A 24,474-nucleotide genomic window follows, 5' to 3' on the forward strand; every position below is an offset into this window, starting at 1 on the left:
TCCTGGCCCTGCGCACGGAGAAGTACTACCAGCTCAAGGTGTGTCTCACCAGCAGCTCCACTGTTTGCACAGCAAGATGGGATTTCTGGTGTTTGCCTGTTTGTTTTGCCTGCTTGTTTTGTGCACTCCTCCTTCCCTCCCATGCATGTGTATGTGTTGACAGACAAAACGGAACACAGCATGACTGTTTCTGTGTGTTACCCATACATTTGCCATCCACTTGAGCAAGTTACCCTGCCAGCATCCAGCAAACTGTCTCAGCTGCTGCCTCCTTGCTGGCTGCAGCAGTTGGTGTCTGTAGCCTGCTCCTCCCGTAGGCTTAGCACGTCTTGCTGCCAAGAGGGTGGTGGGAGGCTTTGTCACCTGCCATGTTCGTGCCCTCAGTTGGGATCCCCTCTGCTTCACCCTTGTGGCTGAAGAAAGTTGCATGCAAAGCTCATCAGCAGGTCTGGAGGGATGGTTTGTCCCCAGGTCCCTCTGCCTGATGCAGCTTCTCTGAGGGGACTTAAGGGAACTGTGCTGGAGAGCATCCAAGGTGAGGATTTTGTGTGAGGGCATGGTACAGACATTCACGATGCAATCCCTGTCTTCATGTGAGCCTTCATCTTTTGCCTAAACCACATTTGTTTCATTAATATTTTAAATTTTTAAACTATTTTTAATTGTTATTAATATTATTATAGAAGTCAGTGGAAGCTTTAATACAACTAGCTGCTGTCTTATCAAGCTGTTGTCTTTGGTGCTCCTGCATCTTTCAGGGAGCAGTATGGGTGTGTCCCCAAACCCTCACTTCAGAAGGGATTCCTGTGTTAATAGTCATTCTGTGTGGCTAAAGAATGAGGTCTTTTGCTTTGTGACAGGTTTTATTTACCCAAGTCAAAGAAGTGTATTTGTTTTCCTTAATAATCATTTTCATTGACCTGACAGCAAGTTCCCAGAAATCTGTCTGTAAGAAATACTGAAAATGACATCCAAAGTGTGCTGTGTGTAGGCATAAATGTATGTGTGCATGTATAGAAAGTATCATTATACATCCTGCCAATGGGCCTTTATTTCTTCTTTGAAAATGAGGAGAGTAGTATAAAACAGCAGCTACATCTATTGCAGTATGACTTACTGAATTAAGTTTCATGCTGAGGACTATGTAGCCAAAGTGCAGGGGGCAAATATCGACTGCATGATGTATTTCTGTGTATAAACCAGCCAGTAATACACACTTGCCCCTGTGGAGAAATAAAACAAGTAATGTGCTTTCATTTGCATATAAAGCACAGCAGCACGCAGTACAAGGCATCTCTTGCTTTTAATTCCTCATCTATTAATTTCAAATATCAAAACCACCCGTTGGCTTTTGACTGAAATGAGGTTCATTGGCTTTTTTCTTATGTTCCTTCTGAGACCGTGAAAGATAAAAGCAGATGAAAAACTGTGCACAGATTGTGGTGACAGCAAGACATGGGATTCTTATCTCTTTCATGACAACCCCAAGATTAGAACAGCTGATTGCTAAATTCAAATAATGAGTTGATCGGAATAATTTATGTAGCAGTGATGCTGAACAGAAGCTGGTTGTAAGCACAATGAAAAAATGACAGAAACTAATTAAACAAAGTAACTAAGAAATTAACCTCTTTGATATGCTGAATGGGAAAAAGTCAAGTTAACACCTGTTTGACAGGCAGGCTACTTTGCCTTATGGATAATGAACAGCTTTGAATCAAAAGAGGAATGTGGGGCTCTGGAGAGTGAGATGTAAGAGGATGAGATAACAGCCGCCTGTGGACTAAAGCGTGCTGAATAATTCCTCTTCCCTTCTGAGTCTCCTGGATATGGTACTATCAAAAGGAGACAGGGTTTTTGCTTTGCAGTCGTCTTCCAGGATGTTTTAGTGATAGGGTTGCAAACCAGCAGTGGACACTGGATGTGGTAGAGGAGAGGCTCCTGCAGCTTTGCCCTGTTCCTGGGCTGCTGCCCTGAAGATGCTGTTACGTTTAGGTTGCCTTGAGCTGTCTGGGGCAGGCAGACATTTAAGCAAATCTGGGTTTTCTGTATCTTCTCCCTAAAGTAATTTTTCTGTTGTTTTTCTTGCAATGGAAACTTGATTATCTCTTAGGATGGGCTCTTACTCCTCTAGTACCTGGCTGTCCAATGGGGCTATACATAAGTCTCTCCTTCAGGGCCTCTTGCAACTCTGTTATTCATCTACATGCATTTTTTCCCTCTTTCTCATTTCTGTGTTTGGCCTCTTTTTCCTGAAAATAACTGACTAAACACACCTGTTTGCTTTGGGGCTGAGCCTAGCCCAGCCCAAAGCACCTCAGCTGATGATAATGAACACACCAAGGGTTTAAATTTTCTACTAGTGGATGTTGCATTGGAAGCGTTGATTTTGTATGTAGAGGCTGTAGTAAGTGATAATGCCATGTGGTCTCAGTCCCAGCTTTGTCCCACAGTGGGGTGCTCTTTCTACAACCTGCTGTCATGACCTCGATGGAGGAGCACAGCCTACTTGCTTGAAGACTTGAACTTGTGGATAGATGTGTCATACAACTCCCACCTGCCCATCAGGAGAGAGCCATGAGAGTGCTGTCCTCCTGCAGGAGGACAAATCATTTTGGTGCTTCCTGCAGCTTCAGGGGATAATTCCATGTTAAGGGAACAAAAACATCTTCTTGGAGTCCTTTGGTCTGATGGATATTGGTGCTTCATTTTGAACAGGGAAACTAAGGCAGAAAAAACACAAAATGATATATCCTTACCTCAGAATAAGTAGCCTGAATCAGAAATGTTTTGTGTTATACAGGAAGATATTACAGCAGTCACAAAAGAAGGAAACTTGCTTTTGAGCAGTTTTGAAGAGCCTGACTCTGGGGAGTGCAGTCAGGACCAGCACCATGAGAGGCCTGGAGACTGGGAGACTGTGAATCGGTAAGTGCACTGTGTTTCTTATTTCCCTGATTTTTCAGTGGAAACATTCAAGTTATTTAGGTGTAGATGTGTTGTTTAGGTCATCTACCAAAGATACTAAAATTTTGTTCCAAGCCCGTTAAGTTGCTGTGTGACTTCTATCAGTTGGTTTAGACCTGCTCTGATTTTCATCCCCCCTGTTACTATGAGGCTGTTGAGCAAATGCAAGGTTCTTCAGTGCTAGGCTCCCAGGTATTACTCAAATAAATGGAGATACCAACAACTGATTCACACAGGTGCTGTCATCTGCAGTGATGCTTTCATTAAAATTCTCTCTGAGATCTTCTCAAGTCATATATACATGTCTGTTGACTTCTTCTGAGATGTTGGGTCCAGAACACCTGAACAGGTGATCTCTACAGCTTGCCCATCTCTGCTTGTCCTCTGTTTATAAATTGTTTCAATCTTGTCCTTCTTCTGTACTCAAGGCTACTTGGTCAGCTGCGTGAGATGGAGACTGCTTTTGATGGCTTCTGGGAAAAACACCAGTTAAAAATGGAACAATATTTGCAACTGTGGAAGTTTGAGCAAAGTTTTCAAGAGGTATGATCAGATGCACTTCCACTGGCAGAAGGGAGAGTTGGAGACAAAATGTAGGGGAGAGAAGTTTTGTGCTTTTTATTCTGAGAGTATTTAATTTATGCTGCTTTTCCTTGACTCTGGCAGGGCTAGCTAGCCTGGGGAGACCACTGTGCTTCCTCATTCAGAGCTAATTTAGGTATCCCTACCCTGCAGTTGCATGGATTTTGCTGATAGAAGCATCTCTGAATTTAGAAATTAGTTCTTGGACACTAGTCTTATTATTGGATTTAGCAATCTTAGCTGAAGTGTAATTAATTTTGGTCTCAGAATGATTTTCTGCCTGTGCTTTGTATCCCTTTGCAGCAGTCTTCTTCTTTGTGTCTAGGTCAAGAATGCCATTGAATTTTTAATGGGTCAGCAAGCGGAGCTGCCCGACACTGGGGACAGTGTTGCCCAAGTGAAGCAGAGGCTCAAGGACTTGGATCATTTCGATGGTATGGCTCAGGTGAGATAATCTTACACAGAAAGAGGCACTAATGAAACACAAGAGCCACATTCTGTATTTGTGATAGGAGCTGTTTCCTGAAGTTACCTGGTTCTGGTGTAATTTGTTGGCAAGTGGCTGCACGAAAGGATCGATTTCACGTCTTTGCTCTGTGCAACGATGCTGTGATCACTCTGAAAGCCAGAAACAGGGTATTTAATTATCATAGTTAAAATAAATTGCTGAGCCACCATGAAAATCCGGAACAGATAAATGTCTGAACATGGGGGAGGCGTGGGATTTAATGAGCTGGAAGAAAAATGATTTATATTTTAAGTGCTTTAGCTGTGCTAATAGAGAGAGACTTGTTACCAGGCACATGGAGAGGCAAAATAAAGTTGCTATTCTAACATGCCTCTGACTTAACACATGGATGAAGACTAAGAGGTGTGGGGGAAAGAAGAGTGATGACTCACAGGAGCCCAACTGAGGATATGACTTTTGCAAAGGGATGTGCTTGGAACATGGACCAGGGTCAGCAGAGAAATCCTGAGGGAGCTGGACAGATAAAATGACAAAATAAGAGTCTTAGGGAAAGGTCTAAAGCTTCTTGGCCATTTGGAAGAAGTGTTTGTGGAGAGAGGGAGGAGGAACAAAAGGCCAGGCAGGCAGGGTGCAGCAGGGAAGCAGTTCCAGTGGAAAACCAGCCCTGGAGAAACCATAACCTTACACTGACCAAGGCGTAGAGACAAGATAATGTGTGCATCAAGATTTGCTACAAAGGGCCTCTTATGTTTTCACCCTAAATTTCAACTGTTCCAGTTCTGTTTGATGCTTGTGAGCATGATGTGCCTAAACTGAGCATCAGCTGCATTTTATTCAGGGTGTGGTTCCTGGAGACAGCGTTGCTTGTTTGGAGAAATGCTGTTTTATTCTTCATTCTCTTTATGGATAGCAAAAGTTTTTTTTTTCCCAGATGATAGGTGTCCTTTTATCCTGTGTAACTGACCCATTCTGACTACTCCTAATGGCCTTTATCTCCACGTGTGCCTGAAATCTGGTAAAACAAGAAAGTGCATGTCGACATTTTGACGTTATTTCAGTAAGTGTGCAACCCATTCTCTTCCTTTCACTGAAGGATCTGATAGGGAAGGCTCAGGTGGTGATACTGCATGGACACCAGCTAGCAGCAAATCATCACTATGCACTCAACCTCATCTGCCAGCAATGCAATGAGCTGCGGCACCATTCTGATGTCTTGTCTGATGAGATCAAAAGGAAGCAGATGCGGCTGCAGAAGACCTTGGATCTTCATACCCGCCTTCAGCAGGTAGAGTTCAGAGACACAGTGGTCTGAGAAGCAGATAGTTAGCTTCTCCTTGGGGTTATCCTCTCTACCTCTTAGCTGCAAGCACCTGAAATTTGCAGCTTTGCTTCAGTTAATGGTACGAAAGTGTTCCCCAGAGGCTGGAGGAGTACTTCACCCCTTACTTAGCTGGGGAAGTTAGCAACCAGGTATTGATGGTGCTGTGAAGTCAGCAGAAGGAGGTGGGTATCTCTGGAGGGCAATTCAGAACACTAAAGTTCAGCTGCTGCTCTTGGTTGTGCTTTCATGCTGCATCCATGTGTTAATTGACTTTGGAGGTTTTCATACTCAGTGAAGTAAGGGTAATGCTTTCAGATAAACTCCAGCCCTTTTTTTCTGAGTGATTTATTAAGAATGAACATAGCTCAGTGTAAAATAAAGTGGCAGATTGGTAGATAGGCACAGCTGCTGTGTGCTAACGTGGAAGTGGAGTCATGTGGTTCCAACACTCTGATATCTTAATCAGCATCAAATATTCATTTAGGGAAATTCACGGTAATTAGGCCAGAAGGCACACGGCTGTAATATGCTTGAGGCCATTAAGAGAAACAGTGAAGTTTGACCCTGTTCCCTTTCACTGTTTCGGGGAACTGGGGAACTTGTTTTTTCTCTCTGTGTGCTCCACTTCAGTGTTGCACTTCAGCTTTCTGAGCCAGATGAATAAAGATCTGCATATCATTTGGTTCAACTATGCACTAAATAGTGCTTCTGTGTCCATTTTACCACTGGTTTTATCCAGGTACAAGTGGGAGCACAACTTGGCTGGGTATGTTGAGGGCTCCAGAAAAAAACGTGGCCTTTCTGCTTTCTAATCAAAACATAGTAACTGCTGAGGTCTTTAGCTCCATGTTGAAAATACAGATCCATTAAATGACATTCCTCATGGGAACTTTGCTATAGTAGGAGTGCTGCTGACAGTGTGGCTCCCTGTGCTGTTACCAGGCTCTGCAGTGCTGCGACGAAGGTGCCTACCTGCTTGCCAACCAGCAAATGGATAAGTGCCAGTCTAAAGAAGGCGCTCAGAAAGCTCTCCAGGACATAGAAAGATTTCTTGAAAGCTCTTCAGGCTACTTAAACTATGATCCCCAAGCCCTACACTACGATTTTGAGTCAGTCTTAACGTCTGAGTTGAAGGTAAGCAACCCCTCTGGTTCTGCACACAAGTAAAAAGCAAGGTTGGACTGTGATGTGGTGTCGTCACCTTTATAATCCTCTGTTTTGGGCCAAAGTGCAAAATAGTGGTGGTTATTTGGTCATGAGAGTCTTCTTCACTCTCTGCAGTGCCAGATCCAGTCGGTGCAGGTCAAGCTTGAGAACGTTCGCAGCATGTTTGAGAATCGGCAGTCTTGCTTCAAGAAGCTGTTGGATAAACACGTGCGGCCCGTCCAGTTGGTGGCTCCTCGGCCAGAAAATCCACCAAGATCAAAATCACCGTTATTTTCTCCTAAACATGGTAAAATATTTTGAGTTTATGGTATCTTCGGCTATAATTGTGATTTGAGACAGGAAAAGGAGGACGCAGGATGGTTTTGAGAAACCAACTAAACTTTGCTGGTGGATACAGAGTTGTTGTATAGTGTGAAATATATACCAGATGATTTGTTATCTTTCCAATTTTTGTGTCAAACTTCTCATACCTGTGTGAAGAATGGGGCTGGTTGCTTCTTAGGTATTTTCACATCCTACTTGGTGAAAAAAATAACCATAAGTACTGTATACCTCCAGTTCTGCTTTACTAGCATCCTGCTGGGCTGGAAACTGGTGAATTAAGTACTACAGGGGAAAAAAGGTCAAGATTTATAAATTTATTAGCACGCCTATTCTCTGTGGCTGTCTTGAGCTGAAACTGACATAAAGTTTAGACTGGTAGCTTGGAGAAATGAAGAGCTCAAATCTCATGAACAGAAATGAGCTGGATGCTTAATTCCCTTTGATGCCTTGAGGGTATCTTCCCTAAATCCCAATTGTGGAATAATTAATGCCCATAAAGGTACAGATTCTCATTGAACTGAGGTCACTGAATGTTCTGCCCTAATTTCCGTAATGGGATGTGGCACCATGTTAGCTTTAAATGATAACATTAAAACCTTCATCCTTGGCAGCCCTGTATGTATCAGACAGAATTAAAAGAGATTGCAAAATAGCGTCCATATATTTTAAACCAGGGACATGCTAAGTTATGTGGGAATATTGAATTCAGTGATCTGACTACATCAAAGTAATTGAACACTTGTGTTTTAACACAACATTTTTATGATGAATTAACAAATATTGGTTATGGTGAATTTTAGCAGGTGTCATACAACTGTAAAAGCAGCTTCAGTTCAGGGAATTACTAATGTAAATAGCCAAGCTAGCAAAGGAAAGGGAATGAAGCTACGTACAGTGAGGGGAATTAAGCTACTCAAGATGCAGGCCAGTGCAAATAAATCCCAGATTTTCTCTTCCTGGGCTGATGCCACCTCCTCTAGTCCACACTACCTTCTGAAGCCCTTTCCTCAATCAGGAAAAAAGTTCTGAGTCTTTAAACTAGAGCATTTTCCTCTTCACCTAACTCAGTTTTTCCAGCATTCTGGAAACAGGAAAGGGTTAAAGACAAATTATTGACTTAAAGGGTAGGGTAAGTGGGTGGCCACCCCTGTGGGATGTTGTGAGACCATCATCACTCAGCTGGACTTATTTCATGCCTTTATGGGATGCACATTTTTCTAGCAAAGACATTCAGTCACCTGCAAAGCACAGGTATCCTCCATTAATCCTCTTTTTGAAAGCGATGATCAAGTGTGTTGGAATGAGCAAAGCCAGCAAGCGGGGAAAGACAAAAGGCTCCTCTTTAGATAGATCATGACAAGAGGGCTTTTTAATAAGGCCTTTGTTTGATACCAAACATCAAAATGCTGCAGGCCTGCTGGTGTGATGTGCAGTGTCAAAGGCACATGCTGGGCTCCCTCGGAAGAGCTTTGAGATGGATGGGTTTTATGGTGTGGATTGAAACCAAACCAGCTCTGAACACATCACTTTTGTCCTCCTTTTCCTTCTTTCTTATATTTCTATCCTACCCCCTGCCCCAAACCCCCCCTCTTTTTCTGTCTGTTCCTCTTTTATCTTTGCCCTGGATTTGAAGCCTGTCTGAGAAATATGGTTCTAACTTTTAAACCATTTTTTGAGGGGGGAAAGAGTAAATCTATCCTGTGATGAGCCATGAAGTGTAGTGAGATGTGCAGAAGTGGTACAGCAGGCTGTGTCGGAACCCGAGTGCTGGAGTAAAGTCACTCTTGGAACAGAAACTGATGTCCCTCTCCCATCTGGCTTCATATCTGTGTTCCCTTCCTCCCAATGACAGTCTCTAAGCAGGACCACTAGCAAGTCCTCACGTCTTTTAGGTCTTCCTGTCTCTGGAAGGGCTGATATGTGTAGGTGTTTCTTTTTGTAGTTTACTTGCTTTTATTGTTTTTGCTCTTATCATCTGCTCAGACTTCAGGGATTTTGATAGGTTTTGATTACTGTGTTCACTTAATGGACATTCTGGGGTTTTTTCTGATTAGTTTTTACTTTATGGCCTTTATGACCTTGTGATGTGTGCTATTTGGTATTAATATTGTTTGGGATAAATACCCTTTATTTTATCAGTTTGCTATTGTAGAGAGGTAACTAGTTATTTATTCTTAAAAAGTATTACATTTTTCTTTGTGACTTACTAGTTTCTGTCTGAACCCTCCCCTTCGCTACAGATGTGCATGATGTAATTGTTGTTTTTTTCTACACAAGGTGTGGATTTTAATTCCAGTTTGAAATTTTCATTTGATCTTTCTCTCCCCGGGAAGAAAACATCAAGAAAAACTCCGAGTTCTCGCAAGGTAAAAATTATTCATGAAATCTGAGTGAGTTTTATACACTGGAAAACTGCAACTCCTTTAAAAATTGATTGTACTTTGAAGATGTTCATTTCCTTTTCTCTTTTTCTCTTTTTTTCCCCTTTAAAAAATATTCAAACAAACTTAAACCCTCTTATATCCATGTGGTTTTGTTGGATTAGTCCAACACCTGAAATCTATCTGGGATTGATTTTCCAAGTCACAGATATCGATTTCCTGTGTGTTATTCCCTGAACCTGTTCTTTTCATAACAGGCGTGTGTATTAGGAAATCTCCCTGTCCACAGATATTTCCCCTGTGGAAACTGTTCTCTGATCTCTGCACTAATGAACTATGTTACCAGGATTTTCAGATTTTATGTAGCAGAGTAATTTCTGGGAATATTTGGCCACCCATTATATGCTATGCCCTTCTAAGGTTTCCTACACGAGGATTTCTTAAAAAGAAGCATATTTTGTCCTTCCCCAGAGAGCTCCTGTGCTGACATCAGGGGCTGGGCTCGTCCTGCCCCTACAGTGTCCTTCTGGCAGCTCTTCCCAGTGTATCCCATTTCTCTTCTAGATCGAAGTAATGCACGACTATCAGGAAAAACGGAATTCCTTGCAGTATTTTATTTCAGACAGTGATGACAGCTTAGATATACTAAAAGGGTAAGTTTTTCATCCCATTTACATCCCTCAAAATGATTTTTATTTCTGGCCAGTCCTTACTCCACCTCTGTGTTCATCCAACCTGACCTGGGTGTCATCTCTTGCCCTTTTACCTGCTGGTTTTTAAGGAGGTCACACTCTGCTTATGGTTCCTTGAACTGCACTGATTGCTTGTTGTTTTTTTATAGACATAAAAATAATGTGCTTCTGTTTTTCTTCTTTATTTTAGCCATGTCATAAATGAGCTTATAGAAACTGAGAGAGTGTATGTAGAGGAACTCTTCACTGTTCTGACGGTGAGTGACATCTCCAGGTTATTCCTTATGGTTCCCTGGTGACTTGTACAAAAGAGCACCTGCCACTCTGTCAATCTAAGCAAATATGTGATGGGGCAGGTTTCTACCAGACTGTCAGATCCGAAGCTAGTCATAAATGTTCAAGTTCTCCCTAGGTTTTCTTTGTTGGAGGCATCTGCAAGAACAGTTGGTGTCAGGGTGAGCTTTTCATCTAGAATGAGGGAGAAGCCTTCTGTTTGTACACAAAAGCACTGGTAATTAGTCTTAGCAGTCCCTGGAAAATGTACAAAAAGCTCTTTCTTTTAACTGTTCCCTAATTTCTTTTACCTTTAGGAGACAAAAGAAAGAAGTTTGTGTTTTACCCTTGGGAGGATTCTGTCTCAATACTGTGAAGTTTGAGACCATATAAAGCACATTTCTTTAGACAGCAGATTATAATTTCTCATACTGCCATTCTAGACACTTCTACTTTATTCCAAAATAACTCTTGCTGATGGCCAAAACAAGTTGGCTGTTAAATAGCTCCCCCTCCTTGCATTTCCCTCGCCCAGGAGCAAGCAGGATATAAATCTGTTGGACTGCAGGTAGTTACATGTAATTGCACTACACTGATTGGGTTTTTTGTGAAACCAGACTCTCTATGATGAAGCAGTTGGCAGGTACAAAATTTATTACTGTACTCATTGAGTCTATATAGAGAAAAATGTACAGTTTTCTGAAAATAGTATTTCCTTTCAAGGGGGAAGCCTGCTTGCAGGGTTTAAATACAAATTACTAATTTTTCACATACTTATTATCCACTGCATCCTCAATCAACTACAAAATGCCTGCTTAGTATAAGGAATATTGATTCCAGCCATAGTGAGTGTGAGAGATTAATTTGGAAAGCCAAAGAAGATATGCTGTATATGTTGAATATGTTTTTGCTGCTCATGTTAAAAGGGCCTCTGTTCTGTGCAGTCCTTGGTGACCAGCAGGGCCAACTTGAGCTGAGGGTCTCTTTGCAGTGATGGTCCTGAGCTCTGGCCTCGCCTTCTCTCTACACTGCAGTTAGGATGTTTGCCATACCTGGTGAATGATTTTGCAGTGATGGGATGCTACTTTGGGGAGTTTTGCATTGTTTTCTAGTTCCACCCAACGTTTTGTAGTGCAGTGGTGTCTCTCCCGGTTTGTGAGCCTTGATTTCAAGGGGCAGCTGGAGCCACAGAGCACAGGATTCCTGAGGCATTGAGGAGAGCAAGACCCTGGTGCTCAGCAAGTCTTGTACAACAACAAAAAGCCCATTGATTTTGGTATTTGATCTTGAGCTGTCTCTGCTTTGTAATGAGCCACCTCCTGCACTGTTCTGGTGAGGTTGTGTGTAACTGCATACCCTGTACACACACACTGTCACTCTGTGACTGTGTCCCATGGTCACAGATGTGTTCTCCCCAGACAAGTATTCCCCTGAGACCCTGCAGTCAGGCCATAGTAAGAAGAAGGTGGCTGAGATTTGCCTTTGTTGAATTGGGAGCATCTGTGCAGTGCTGCCAGCCCCACAGGAGCTGTCCCAAGACATTCCCTGCAATCCCATGTGACCAGGGACTGAAAGACAGGGATTTAGAGACAAAAATAAGGAAATAAAAGGGATATTGCACTTTGAACCAAAACAGATTGTACTGAAAGTCTGTTCATATCCCCTTTTCATCTGCCTTCGAGGATATGCCAAGCCAAGGCCTTACCAACTGAATGATGAGCCCTTTTTGCATCCTGCAGGGCTACAGAGCTGAGATGGATAATCCTGCCATGCTCATCCTCCTGCCTCCCGTGCTGAGGAACAGGAAGGACGTCCTCTTCGGAAACATGTCCGAGATATATGACTTCCACAACAAGTATGATGCTGCTCTGTTCCCCTTTTTATCAGACTGATTTCCCATGATGATGAAATGCCCAAACCTTGCCTTGCTCACTGCTGCATTTTAGCCCCTTCTCCCTTCTCTTGCAGAATTTTCCTGCACAGTTTGGAAAACTGCCTGGGAGCACCCGAGAGAGTGGGATGTTGTTTCCTAGACAGGGTGAGTGACTCATTTTCGCATGTAAAGCAGGCTCGAAGGCCAATGTTTCTCCTGATTTGTCACACTGTGCAACATCTCAGTTGTGTCAGCTGAGCAAGAGGCTCCTGATCTGCAGCACCACCAGCCAGCCTGGGAGCAGAGGTGCCTGGCCAGCAGCAGGTGGGGCAGAGCAGACATTGTGACCCTGCTGTGACTCCAAGCTACGCTTTTTTTTTTACCCAGACTCTGTCACTTTCAGATATTAAAGTTGGCAGCAGAGATAAAAGCAAAATTGCAGTTTGAGTGCTTGTCTTATTTGACTGCCCAGCAGGATTGGGTCCATGAGTGTGACTTACCTTTTGGCTTCCCTTACAGAGAGAGGATTTCCAGATGTATGAAAAGTACTGCCAGAACAAGCCCCGGTCGGAGTCCCTGTGGAGGCAGTGCTCTGAAAGCACCTTCTTCCAAGTGAGTTGTTCGTTCTACCAAGAAAGGCATTGTCCTGGGACACTCCTTTGTCCTAAACACCCTCCTTAACATCCCACAGTTTTCTTGTATTCTGTTTACCATTGCATGAAGCTTCACAAAAATAGATATTGGAGTTTCTACTACACAAAGAGTGTAAGGCAGATCCATTCATTATATTATTTTACATGTTGGTATAAAAAAATTTCTGTAGTTTTAGGCACCTTAACATCATTTTGACATGAAATCATCAGAGTCATCAAATCCTACAGTCAGGGTGTTGGACTAACTACTTATAGTTGTTGCAAAAAGTACTTAATCTGAATTCTGTGTTCCAGGAATGCCAAAGAAAATTAGAACACAAACTTGGGCTGGATTCCTATTTACTTAAACCAGTGCAGCGCCTGACAAAATACCAGTTACTTCTGAAGGTATTTCATATTCTGCTTTGAAGGGACATCAGCAGATAGATTAGATTTGTTTTCTAGTTTGTTTTATTTTTCAGTTAAAGGTTACCTGTAAATCAGCACCAAGCTTTAGATGACATATTGCTTATCTTGGCCCTCTGAAGTGACTTTCAGTGAAGACAAATAGTCATATACCTGAAAAAGGAACAAGCGCTTTTAACAAGCTGCCTTTTAGGGGGAGAAAAAGTGTTTGAATATATATGACATATGGGCAGCTAATGAAAAACCTGAGCCTTATTTCCCATTTCTTACTAAGCAGGAAAACACAACAAAAAGAAATCAAATGCTGCTCTAAAAGCTGACACCATCTTTAAGGAAACTCTTTAAAAAGGGGCCATCCTGCAGTGATCTGTTCCACACCTCAAACTGACTGTGGTTTAGGGGGAGTCTCTTTTCCAGTGACATTTGAAAAAAGAAACTCAGTGTAAATTGCTGAGCATTTGTAACTTTGGGTGAGGTGGAAAAAAATCTGCTTTGTTCAAGTGCAAATACATGCTCTTCCATTTCTATTTTCAGGAGCTGCTAAAGTACAGCACGAGCTGTGATGGAGTTCAGGAACTTCAAGAAGCTCTGGTTGCAATGTTGGATTTGTTGAAGTCAGTCAACGACTCTATGCATCAGATTTCAATAACAGGATATGATGTGAGTAGGACTGGGTAATGAGAGCTCTTGAACAAGACTGGATGATGAACTGGGAGTGGACAGGATAGTGTCCCAGAATGTATGAGCTGAAAACTATTCTAGAACAGCTACAGAGTGAATGGGATCAGGAAGCTCTTACAGGTGACAGTCTTCCATCTGATTTCAGGGTTTTGGAAAACATCCATGTCTAAGGACATACCTAGAGTTGCATAGTGCCCACACTTGCCACCTTGTGGTTTTCCAGAGTATTTTGTCAGCGTGCACCTTAGTGTTCTCATGGCTGACCTAATAATTCACCTGGGGTGTCGTCATAGCATTTCACATTCAACGTTTCACTAGCTACTCTGTGAGGCTGGTTTTGGTCCTTTCCCATGGAAGTGGCTGTCTTTCCTAGGACTTCAGGGAAGGGTGAGGGGTTGGCTTTCAAAGCTGCTGGTCCCAGTCCCAGCCTCCTGGAGAATTCCATCTTCTGACTCCTTAGATCAGGCTCAGATCTCACCTGCCCTCTCCCACTAAAGTAACCAGAGCCCTTGACCTGATCTTCCGCATGAGCTTTTCCTATCCTCTTAGTTCTTCCAGTTTCTGGCTTTCTAGACTAGCTGCAGCCCTGAGTCTAAGATCTCTGCTTGCCTCTTGGCACCATGCCATCACTCCCAAAAGATCCTTCCAGGAAGACCTATTCTGAGAGGGACATGCCTTGGAACAGAGCTGTCCCTGTTACACATCACTGTTTGGAGAGTCCTTTTACGTTTTAATTGACGTCTTTTTATTTCTTTTTTCACTTGTCCTGCCCTCACCAGGGTGACCTGAGTGAACTGGGGAAGGTACTGATGCAGGGATCTTTCAGCGTTTGGACAGGACACCGGAAAGGTCCAACAAAAATGAAGGATCTTGCCAGGTTCAAGCCAATGCAGAGACATCTGTTCCTGTATGAGAAAGCCTTAGTCTTCTGCAAGAAGCGAGAGGAGCACGGAGATGGATATGACAAAACCTCATCTTACAGTTTCAAGCATTTTTTGAAAGTAAGGACTTTTTAGTTTTATTTTTGAGAGTAAGGACATTTTACTTTTACATTGCCATGTGTATTGTAGACTAGCAATTCTGCAGATCCAGACAGTATTTTTCCCCTGATACAGCTGATTGTTTTCTGCTATCAAAGGCTGTAATGCTTCACAGGGATGAACCATGCCCATGAAATGATGTTGGTTGTATAAGCTCTGAGAATTCCCATGGCTGAGGCAGCAGCTGGTAGAGCCCATGGACTTGGACTCATGTATATGATGGCATGTGCCAGGGAAATGGAGCTATGGGCAACTTCCAGGGATACAAATGTGCCTTCCTCCTTCCCCTAGTCCACTTTCTGGGAGTGTGGGTGAGGACATGAAAGTGGGGAGGCCTTTTGCATCTTCTCCAGCTCACCTGGGAGAGCAAGGGGCTCCTTGTGCCCCAGGGAGGCCCCTTGGGCAGGGATCTGCCTGGCTGCTCCTGAGCCCTATTTCCCAACCAGGCAGGAGGATGTAGTGTTTACTCTTCTTCCTTCCCCATTGCCTTTCTCCTTCAGCAGGCTCTACCTGCAGCTAAATGGACAATTATCAGATCACAAAGTAGCCTATGGCAAAATATGAGGGGCATAAACAACAGTCCCAAGCCTCCAAATGCTAACTACTATCAATAACGTTCCCAAACTGCTCCTCTGAAAGAGACCTTCTGGCATACAGCTTGTGATGAGCACTTCTAACACCAGCATTTTTTCTTGGTACTTTACAGTGTTTTTCTTGATAAATAAAAACCCAATATGGGTATATTTTAGAATGGAAAAAAATGGGCACTTGGAAGCAGAGCAGATCGCTGCTGCAGGTCCCTGATCTCAGTGGGATCTGGGGAGGGAGATGCCACGAGTAGTCAGAAAACAAGGTAACAATAGATAAGTCTGCTCAGCTCCAGTGCACATTACAAATTGTGTATTAAAACCAAATCTCAGACCATATGTTTAGGTACTTAATGTTTTCCCCAAACAGCATAATTTTCTTTCTGGAGAGCTTGTTTTCCCTGCAGTACTTGTTTTACCATACGTGCTTTTGAAAGAACTGAAGAGGTGGTGGGGGAAAAATCCAGCTCAGAGGAGAAAATCCTGTGCTCAGGAGTCCAGGCAGTGTGTCCAGGGTTTTTCTTTGCCTCAAGAGGGTTCATTTTCCAGTTGTTTGTGTTGACACACTGAGAGGTTGGAGTTAGAGAATTCATGGATGTGACAGGATTACATCTGCACACATATGTTTTGAGAATTGCTGTACTGAGGGCAAAATCATGTTCTGGAGCTTGACATTTTTTTGATTCATGGTCATAGAATCACAGAAATCACTTGGAAAAGACCTCTCAGATCATTACCAGCACTGCCAAGTCCACCACTAAATCCTATTAAGTATCAGGAAATTATTTTTCTTTGCAACAATGTTTTTTGGGATTCAGAATTGAAACAAGCTGTCGGGTAAAAGCTGTGTAATGGAGCATCTGTAAAACCAAAAAAAAAAAAAAAAAAACAGAACCCCTCAGGATAATATTTTGCATACTTTGTAAAATATCCAGTGGTAAATACCTCTTCAGCTGAGATTCAGTGACTTAAGAGGACGCAGGTTACTGCAATGCCAGGTAAATCAGCCAGCCTGTTGCCACGTGGAAGCCGATGCAGATGAACACCATCCCAGGCTTTGCTCTAGCCCACCTCAGTCTGCATTGCAGCAATTCAACAGCTGAGAGACAGTAAATCCTGGTCAGAGGGAGGAAATAGAATTTCAAAATCCACTAACCTGAATGAACAGACCTTAAATCTATCTACTCCTAGCACTTTTTCTTCGCCTCATCACAGTAGATCATATAAAATTTCTAATATCTTGATGCCTGGGCAGTTTTGTGGGAGACTCTGTATAAACTGTCAATAAACAAGATGCACAGAGCTGGGAACTGCAGCAAATGGATGAGGTGCTCTCTAGTCTGCCCTTCCAACAGCTTCCATCTATTTTAAGTTTTGAGTTTTTAAAGATTTCATAAAATCAGAATGGAGCCTCTTCCAACTTCCTAAGACATTGTGACATCTTGATAGGACAAGGGGAAATGACCTCAAGTTGCATCAGGGAGGCTCAGGTTGGATATTAGGTAAAATTTTTTCATTGAAAAAGTGGTCAGACATTGGAACAGGCTGCCCAGGGCAGTGGTGGAGTCACCACCCCTGGAGGGATTTAAAAGATGAGTAGAGTGGCACTTGGGGACATGGTTTAGTGGTGGACTTGGCAGTGCTGGGGGCATGTTTGGACTCAATGTTCTTAGAGGTCTTTTCCAACCTAAGTGTTTCTATGATTCTAAGAGCAATTTGCTTCCTATTTCCTGAGGTTTCTCATAGTCACTGAAAATGGGCATCAGCATCTGAAAAAGTTGGAACAGAACATTCGTCCTTGTGACCTAATCTGTAAATCATCGTAGTCTTTCAGACCAAAAGATCTGAGGGTGCACATATTATCAAGCAGGACCAGCAATGTTAAATAGATGTTATTTCTAAGGCTTCATTTGTGTTTATACTGGATTTATCTAAACCAGTCTGCGTGAATAATTTATGATAGATGATACCATTATTATTACATCTGTTGCAAAACACACAAGATGAGCTATTTTTGACCATCCTTTGTTCAGCAATAAATTGCCAGCAAACTCTGCTTTAAGTGAGAGGATGGTTTATGTGATATCAGGTATTAAAGCATTTTTCATCTTCATGGCATGTTCAGCAGGGGGGGGTCAGAGGTCTCCTGTTGCTGAAGAGTTTCTTGATTTCTAATCATAGCTTGAGCTGCTTGTTCAGGTGGATCACAATGTGCAGATCCTGAACAATTTGGGCCCTTGGTATTTTCATCCAAATTATCAAAAGTGGTCAGTAATAATGGGTACTCAAGTACGGCAGCATTCAGCTTCCAGCCTGTGTGTGTCCTGAAAGCCATATTTGTGGCAGCTCAGCCTGAATATCCAAAAATTTACCCTTCTTTTGGAAACCTTGGGGTGGTGTCACAACTGCAGGGGTGTCAAGGGACCAAAAGAAATTGAATTGAAGCTCCCAAAGGAGCTAAAGGCTTCACAATGGGTTTTAATTATCACTGACAGAGGAAAACAGAATTTAGTGCGTAAATAAAGAATAATATGGCAGAAATAATGTGTCATGTATTTATAAGGCTTCATATCCCTCATCTGCAAAATTCCATGCTGAAAGAGGTATGAGATGATGCTTCAGTTAGTTCTAGTGATTCCCAAAATGAAAAGTTCCCTAAGGTCCATTGATTGGTTTTGGAAAGCTTAACCAAATGCAGCAAGCTGACAGAAAGTCTGGGGGGTAAGTCGGATAATGACTTTCAGTTGCTACTGAAATAAAATTGATGAAATGTGTTAAATTGGGCAAAAATAGGTTTAGCATGCTGCCAAAAGGCTGAGTTCCTACGGAAGGGGGAGAGATTTGTAGTATGTCTAATTGTTTAGTTTCTTTTGGATTTGCAGATGAATGCAGTTGGAATAACTGAGAATGTGAAAGGAGATCATCGGAAATTTGAGATCTGGTACAGTGGGCGAGAAGAGGTCTATGTTGTGCAGGTTTGTAGCTTCAAGAATCTGGATATTGGTGCATCCTCATAGCATGTTAAGAGAATGTGTCCCATTGGTCTTGATGGGATTGTCAGACATTTAACTTGCATTTCTTCTCTCTCTTTGCCCACGTCAGTGCTCACAGATCTGTCCCAGTGGCTGGTCCTTGGTGTCCATTCCAGAACTATAAAAGTCACTTAAAAATAGAGACAAAATTGCCCCTTGGAAATAGAGCCTTTTATTTCAGATAAAATCTCAAATAGACCTGTAATTGAAGAAAAGATTTTGCTGTGCTTAATTCCTTATGTGAGTTGAGCTGGAAATGGGCCCAGTGCTTTGATGGACACAGGCCACATCTGCTCCTGCACAATTAAGGTGTCAGAGCTGCTCCCTGAGCAAAAGCTTAGCTTCTGTCCTATTATTCCCAGTAGTCATTTCTCTCATCTACAGAATAGTAGCCCCACTGACCTGATTTCTTCTTGGGTTTGGTTTGTTGTTTTTTTTTTTTTTTTTTTTTTCATTTGTAGCATCTTGAATTGAAATTTCTGATGGAGAGATGTTTGTCTAACAGGCTGTTCAGGGGAAAACTCATTATAAGTATATTGTCAGTTGATTTTTTTTAATTAGACTTCTGCCTAGCTTTTTTTCCTCTGTGTTATGACGCAGTAACCAACTCAAATTCATAAAACAAGAGTATGTGGCCAAGTATACATATATTTAAAAGGCAGTTTTGGCCCTTTAGGTACTTTGTAAAGTGGTATTTGGTATTTTACAAAAGAGATAAGATGCATGCACACATGTGCTTTTGCTTGCACTCCTTGCATTGTAGTGATAGCTCTACAATTTCCACCGTACTTTGCCTGGATGTAATGGGTATCATGAATTTTAAAAGGTCAAGAGTCTAAAATGTAGTAGTGGCTTTGGAAAAATGAGGATTTCAGATAATTGCAACATAGAAAAGTAAGATTTTATTCTTATATTTTAATTCAAAATTCCTAAAGTTTTCTCTTTTTCCAGGCCCAAACAGTAGATCTGAAGATGGCATGGTTGAATGAAATAAGAAAAATTTTGTTCAAGCAGCAGGAGCTTATAAAAGGTATCTTTGATCAATATCTCTGGCATTCACTCTGCAGCAGAACCTTTCCTGTTTTCACATTGCTAATCTTCAAATCCACTAATTCTCACTAGAGAATTGATTTGCAGAAGCCTGGTAGCAAAATACTGGAGTGAGGCCTTACATTACAGGGAAATAACATAACTTGGAGCGGTAAAGGCCAGGTGCTCATGTGAAAATTAATTACAGAAGTACATTTTTTTGTCCATCATTACCCTGAGGATTATTTCACATTTCTTATCATAGACTTAATTCAACAAGATACCTAACAGACGCCTAATTTTTAAGCATATTATGGTCTTCAGTAGCGTGCTCAGTATTGGATTTGTGCTAACATGCCATCTTAATCATAACTAAGTCTGTGCTTTGCAAGAGTCCATAGGTCTGTTGTTCTCTGAAGAGAAATCAATAGGGTTGTAAAAAAGGTGTAATTTTTAAAGTAATGCATCAAGTGTGACAGTTACTAATAAAAAGTGGATTTTAAGCTGGTGTTTGACCTCCTTGCAGTAGAGAAGCAGCAGCCCAGCTCAGGCACAGACCAGATCCCGCTCTCCTCCCAGCTGAGTGATGGGTGAGTGCTCCCTGGGGTACCCATTTTCTCCCTGTTTCTGCCTAAGACCTCTGGGGAGGGGACAGGAGGGATGTGCTGCTACTCACCCTTTGGTGGCAGTGGTCTGGGGACAGGGTCTGCGAGGGGCACCCTCGAGCCTGGCAGCACAGCCTGAGCTGCAGCTCCTTTGCAAATTCAGACAAAGATCAAAACCAGTGCTCAAATTCAGGGGTAGAGGTACTGCAGCAACTTTATTTCCCATCCCCAAAAAATTAAAACCAGGCACTGAAGTCCTTAATCTTTATAGAAACAAAGATTAGGGGGTACCAGTATTATTTCTGACTTCATTTTACAAAACCTTGTGGAGCTCGCATTCATTCATAAAGTAAAACTAAGATTTACTTCTTTATTTTTTTTAACCATTCAGAAAGCAGCAGAGAGCATCCGTAAGCTCAGAAGAGAACGACTCAGAGCGCACCAGCCCGGTGATGTTGGATAGTGGGCTCGTGTCCCCCCAGAACAAGCCCCACCGAAGTACAGACCCTTCCCTTCCCTTCAGGGCATGCTCTGCAGGTGCTGTGGTTCCCCCAGACTGAGCTGCACATTGTCTTGCAGGCTGGCCAGGAATGTCTCAGTCCCTGGAAATCTGTGAGGGGCTGGAGGAGTGGTCGGGTAACCAGTACCTCTCCAACTGCTCAGACACCGAAGAGGAGGATGGCAACCAGCTGGTTAGTAGATATGCAATAGTCTCAAAGCTTGAGGTGCTACCATTTTCAGTCATCTTGCTTTATTTGTCTTCTCTGGATAACAGATGTATCTTGTCCACGTCTCTCAGAATTTCCATATCTCAATTTGGGGAATGAGGAGACGTCTCAGACAGAGTTTCTTGAAAGAATTTTAATTAATGTAGCTGATTATGGCTCTGTCACATTCCCTGTGGCAGTCAGAAATAACAGCTGCATGATATGAAATGCAGCTAAACAAGATAAGTTTTTCATTCTACCACAGTCTCCAGGAAAATACAAAGCCCTTGCAGACTGCAAGAGGAGAGGATCAGAGGACCTGCTGGTGAAAAACGGGGATGAAATCCAGCTCGTGCATGAAGATGGTGAGGGACAGTGGTAGGTATTTTAGGACTACTTTGCTTTATCTCTAAGAGCCTGCAAGGCATTCCCTTGAAATGTTGCTTACCTGGCGATACACCCAACGCAGCTTCTGATTAAGTTTTAGACTATTCCAGAAAGCTGGAGAATTCATTCCCTTGCCAAGACTAGATGCCATCCTGGGAAAATATGTCAGGACTTCTCTTGCCATGGGTGTCTGGGTGAGGTGGGTTTTACCAATATCTTCACAGCCCCTCTTCCCACTTTTCAGGTGGTGCTTTGAGTATGAGCCCTTTGCACACCCCAGACCAGCTCCTGGCTCTGTTCCTCTGGGCTTATTAATGGCAATATTGAGTAATTGCAAAACATTTTCTTCCCTCAAACAGCTGTACAGGCGTTAAACTGATTGATGACTGTGGACCATCTTTGTTATATTTAAAGCTGTGGCTCGCAAGATTACACTTTACAGCTGGTCCTCTCCTTATGTCTGGGAGCATCAGCATCGCCTGGGGAATGACCAATCCCAGGCTCCTGCCTGTTGAACCATTAGAGTCTCCTTGTCTGGGAGGGCAGCATGTCCTCTCCTAAGATCTGCAGCAATCTGGCTGAGATTCCTGGCTGTCTCTCCTTTCCAGGTTGATTCCGAGTAGCTCTCATCAGCCAGCCCCGGGTCTCAGTAGGAGAGAGAGCAGTGTGCTAATGCCTTATTTAGGGTGTGGGAAGGGGGGTTTTAACAGGAACCTGGATCAGATTTGTGCAGGCACTAGCCCATAGATTCACAGATGTGAATGCCCCGTGGAGGATTCCTGTCTGACAGCTACAGCCCTTGCACTTCAATGGAAGTTCAAATAGGATAAAATAGAATATTTCAGTTGGAAAGGATCTGCAATGATCATCCACTCCTGCTGAATTTTGCAAAATTCAATTTGTTGTTAGCAAAAGCAAGATGCAAATCATCTCAGGTTTACTGAATGTTCACCTCTCCTGGGGATTTTGACCAGTGCCAGTCAGAGATTTCTCACACCAAACCTTTTTGTTCGTACAAATTTTACTGCATGAGTGAGACAGAAAGATATCATTTATGAGTATTTCCAGCTGCCTAAGTTTTGTCTTTAATTTGCTTATAGTACCCTGACTAAATTCATCCTACCAGTCTGAATAGCAGAGGAATAAGGAAAGTGATTGCCCTTGGCTCCATCAGTACCCAGTCTTCCTCACTGGCATCTCTGGAGGTCTCAGGCAGGATGAGGAGAGAGAGAGTCCGTTCCTCTCCATTGACTAGAGAGTTGCCCAAGGCAGATGTGCTCCCAACGTAGGCTTTTTTAATTAGGTTCCTAAGTTTAGGTGGGATGAATACTTTAAATGCATGCCCAGCTCCTGTGAAAATGCTTCCCTGGTTTGAATGAATTGTTGGTTTCACTCCCAGTTGTGTAGATTGTGACTGCATCAAACTGCTCCTGAATTGGTTGGTTTCTTTTACTAATCCTGTTGTCATTCAAAGGTTGGTGAAAAACCTAAACAGAAGAAAAGAAGGCTGGATTCCTGTCCACAGTCTGCAGATAGTAGTGGGTGACTGCAGATTTCGGAATGCCAAAGTTGCAGGTATTATATAGCACGCCTAGCAGAAATATTTCATATCTCAAATCAGGTCTTTTAAGCCATTTGCATTACACTTGATGTACTAAATCTGGCTGCATATGCCTCTGCAGGAAAAATAGAAAAGCAAGCAGCTACTCCAAAAAGCCTGTAAAAGTAGTAAATTAAGCTTTCTTTTTTTGTTTCTTAACACCTTAAGACATTTCTGAGACTTTAGGCTCTAGTAAATTAAAACCAAGCATTTAAAAACGTAGATTTCTTTGCAAGAGCACTGGGTAGAAGATCCAGGAGAAGAGATGGAGTCTGACCAGGGATTCCCGTGACTGTTTTTCCTACTCGCTGCTGTAGCCCAAACCCCGTGTGAACCCAGGCAAAATCTCCTCCTGCTGCAAAAGACACTCTGGCCTGACCCCCAGCACTCTAAAGGCAATACTTCATCCCTGCAGTCTCACTCCTGCCCTCATTGCTGCCTGCTGGTTAATCCATCCTTAGATAAATTTTGTAATAAACAGGTTACCAGCTTTTGGCCGAAGGCTTCTAGTCTCAAAAACCATACTTCACATTTTCTAGCTGTAAATGTACATAGAAATAGCTAGGGAAGCAAAACAGATGACACAAGAAAATGCCTTAAGAGCAGCCTGTCGCCCTTGCCATGTATGCAGCATCACCGCTCCATGTGTTGCCTCATCACCATGCTGTTCACTGGAAATGGGACACTAGGGTTTGAGATGGGAACAGCTCAGGAAACCCACATAGACTTAGTCCATTAAAAAAAAAAAAAGGAAAAGAACACATTAGTTATGACCATATGAAGCAAATTTCGCAAGACTTCTCTTTAAATACTTCCTTTTTGTCAAAATCTATTATTTTGATGAACACAAAGGAAACCTTCTGAAAGGCTTAAAATTCCAGACAGCTCTTGATGGTTTTCCACTATATTTCAGTGAAATCCTTCCTATACAGGAAGGTATTTTTTTATCCCCTTTGTTAAAGGGCAGGCAAATCTCACAGGTTGGAGGTTTTCTGACTTTATGTAAAGGGTAGTTTGCTAACTAGTGTTCAAATTTTGCTGGCACCCTGTTTTCAAGATGCAGTTAGGTCCACCTTGATCTTCTCTGCATATATAGCTATCCCGTCTCACCATGTTCTGTGCAGGAGGGTTCTCCAGCTGTGAATGCAACTCAAAAACAGGGTGCTGGCAAACTCTGAACCTTGGTTTGCTTTGTCAGTGGTCATATCCCTGAAAACCTAGAGACTCATAGCTCCAGACTGGTTTACAAAGTTGGTGAGTACAAACTAAGGAGAATTTCACATGGTGAAACCACAGAAAGCTCCTCCTGTGAGTCCCACACCACTGCCCAGGTGCTTTGCAGTTGTGCCCCAGGGTTTAGTTGCAGCACTAAGGCTCTGTTTTCCCTGTGAAGGTAATTCTGTTCTCTTTTGCTGTTGCTGATCATGCCTGCAGTCTCAAGGCATGATTCTAATTTTACGTGCACTCCAGGCAATATTGTGGGATGATGTAGGACGTTTCCATGCTACTTCCTAGAGCTATTCCTAGAGCTTTTCGATTGCAGAACGATGTAGGATGTTTTCTTGCTATTTCCTAGAGCTATTCCTAGAGCTTTTCAGCAACATGTCCTTATAGCCATGAGCAACTTGCAATCTGACTCCTCAGGAATGCAGTCTGGATTGGGCTCTTTTCTGCTTCTTCAGAAGATGGAGCTCTTGCT

At 42.6% G+C, this 24,474-nt stretch overlaps 1 protein-coding gene across 2 annotated transcripts in view; it reads left to right on the forward strand.

The window, feature by feature from the left end:
• MCF2 (MCF.2 cell line derived transforming sequence) overlaps positions 1-24,474 on the forward strand; it is a 62,780-nt gene that overhangs the window by 34,994 nt on the left and 3,312 nt on the right. For both annotated transcript variants that reach the window (XM_027890427.1, XM_027890425.1), the window contains 22 exons: positions 2,804-2,928; positions 3,396-3,510; positions 3,875-3,994; positions 5,112-5,303; positions 6,282-6,473; positions 6,621-6,792; positions 9,108-9,196; positions 9,776-9,864; positions 10,094-10,160; positions 11,916-12,031; positions 12,145-12,214; positions 12,569-12,661; positions 12,997-13,089; positions 13,642-13,767; positions 14,568-14,789; positions 18,298-18,390; positions 19,399-19,477; positions 20,003-20,066; positions 20,473-20,579; positions 20,661-20,773; positions 21,054-21,166; positions 22,650-22,750. In XM_027890427.1, the coding sequence (XP_027746228.1) occupies positions 2,804-2,928; positions 3,396-3,510; positions 3,875-3,994; positions 5,112-5,303; positions 6,282-6,473; positions 6,621-6,792; positions 9,108-9,196; positions 9,776-9,864; positions 10,094-10,160; positions 11,916-12,031; positions 12,145-12,214; positions 12,569-12,661; positions 12,997-13,089; positions 13,642-13,767; positions 14,568-14,789; positions 18,298-18,390; positions 19,399-19,477; positions 20,003-20,066; positions 20,473-20,579; positions 20,661-20,773; positions 21,054-21,166; positions 22,650-22,750 (2,551 nt within the window). The remainder of the gene's footprint in view (positions 1-2,803; positions 2,929-3,395; positions 3,511-3,874; positions 3,995-5,111; positions 5,304-6,281; positions 6,474-6,620; positions 6,793-9,107; positions 9,197-9,775; positions 9,865-10,093; positions 10,161-11,915; positions 12,032-12,144; positions 12,215-12,568; positions 12,662-12,996; positions 13,090-13,641; positions 13,768-14,567; positions 14,790-18,297; positions 18,391-19,398; positions 19,478-20,002; positions 20,067-20,472; positions 20,580-20,660; positions 20,774-21,053; positions 21,167-22,649; positions 22,751-24,474) is intronic.

This window comes from Empidonax traillii, unplaced genomic scaffold (assembly GCF_003031625.1).
Source record: "Empidonax traillii isolate 1590-97213 ecotype Southwest subspecies unplaced genomic scaffold, ASM303162v1 scaffold287:size763773, whole genome shotgun sequence".
In the NCBI taxonomy this organism is placed as follows: Eukaryota; Metazoa; Chordata; class Aves; order Passeriformes; family Tyrannidae; genus Empidonax; species Empidonax traillii.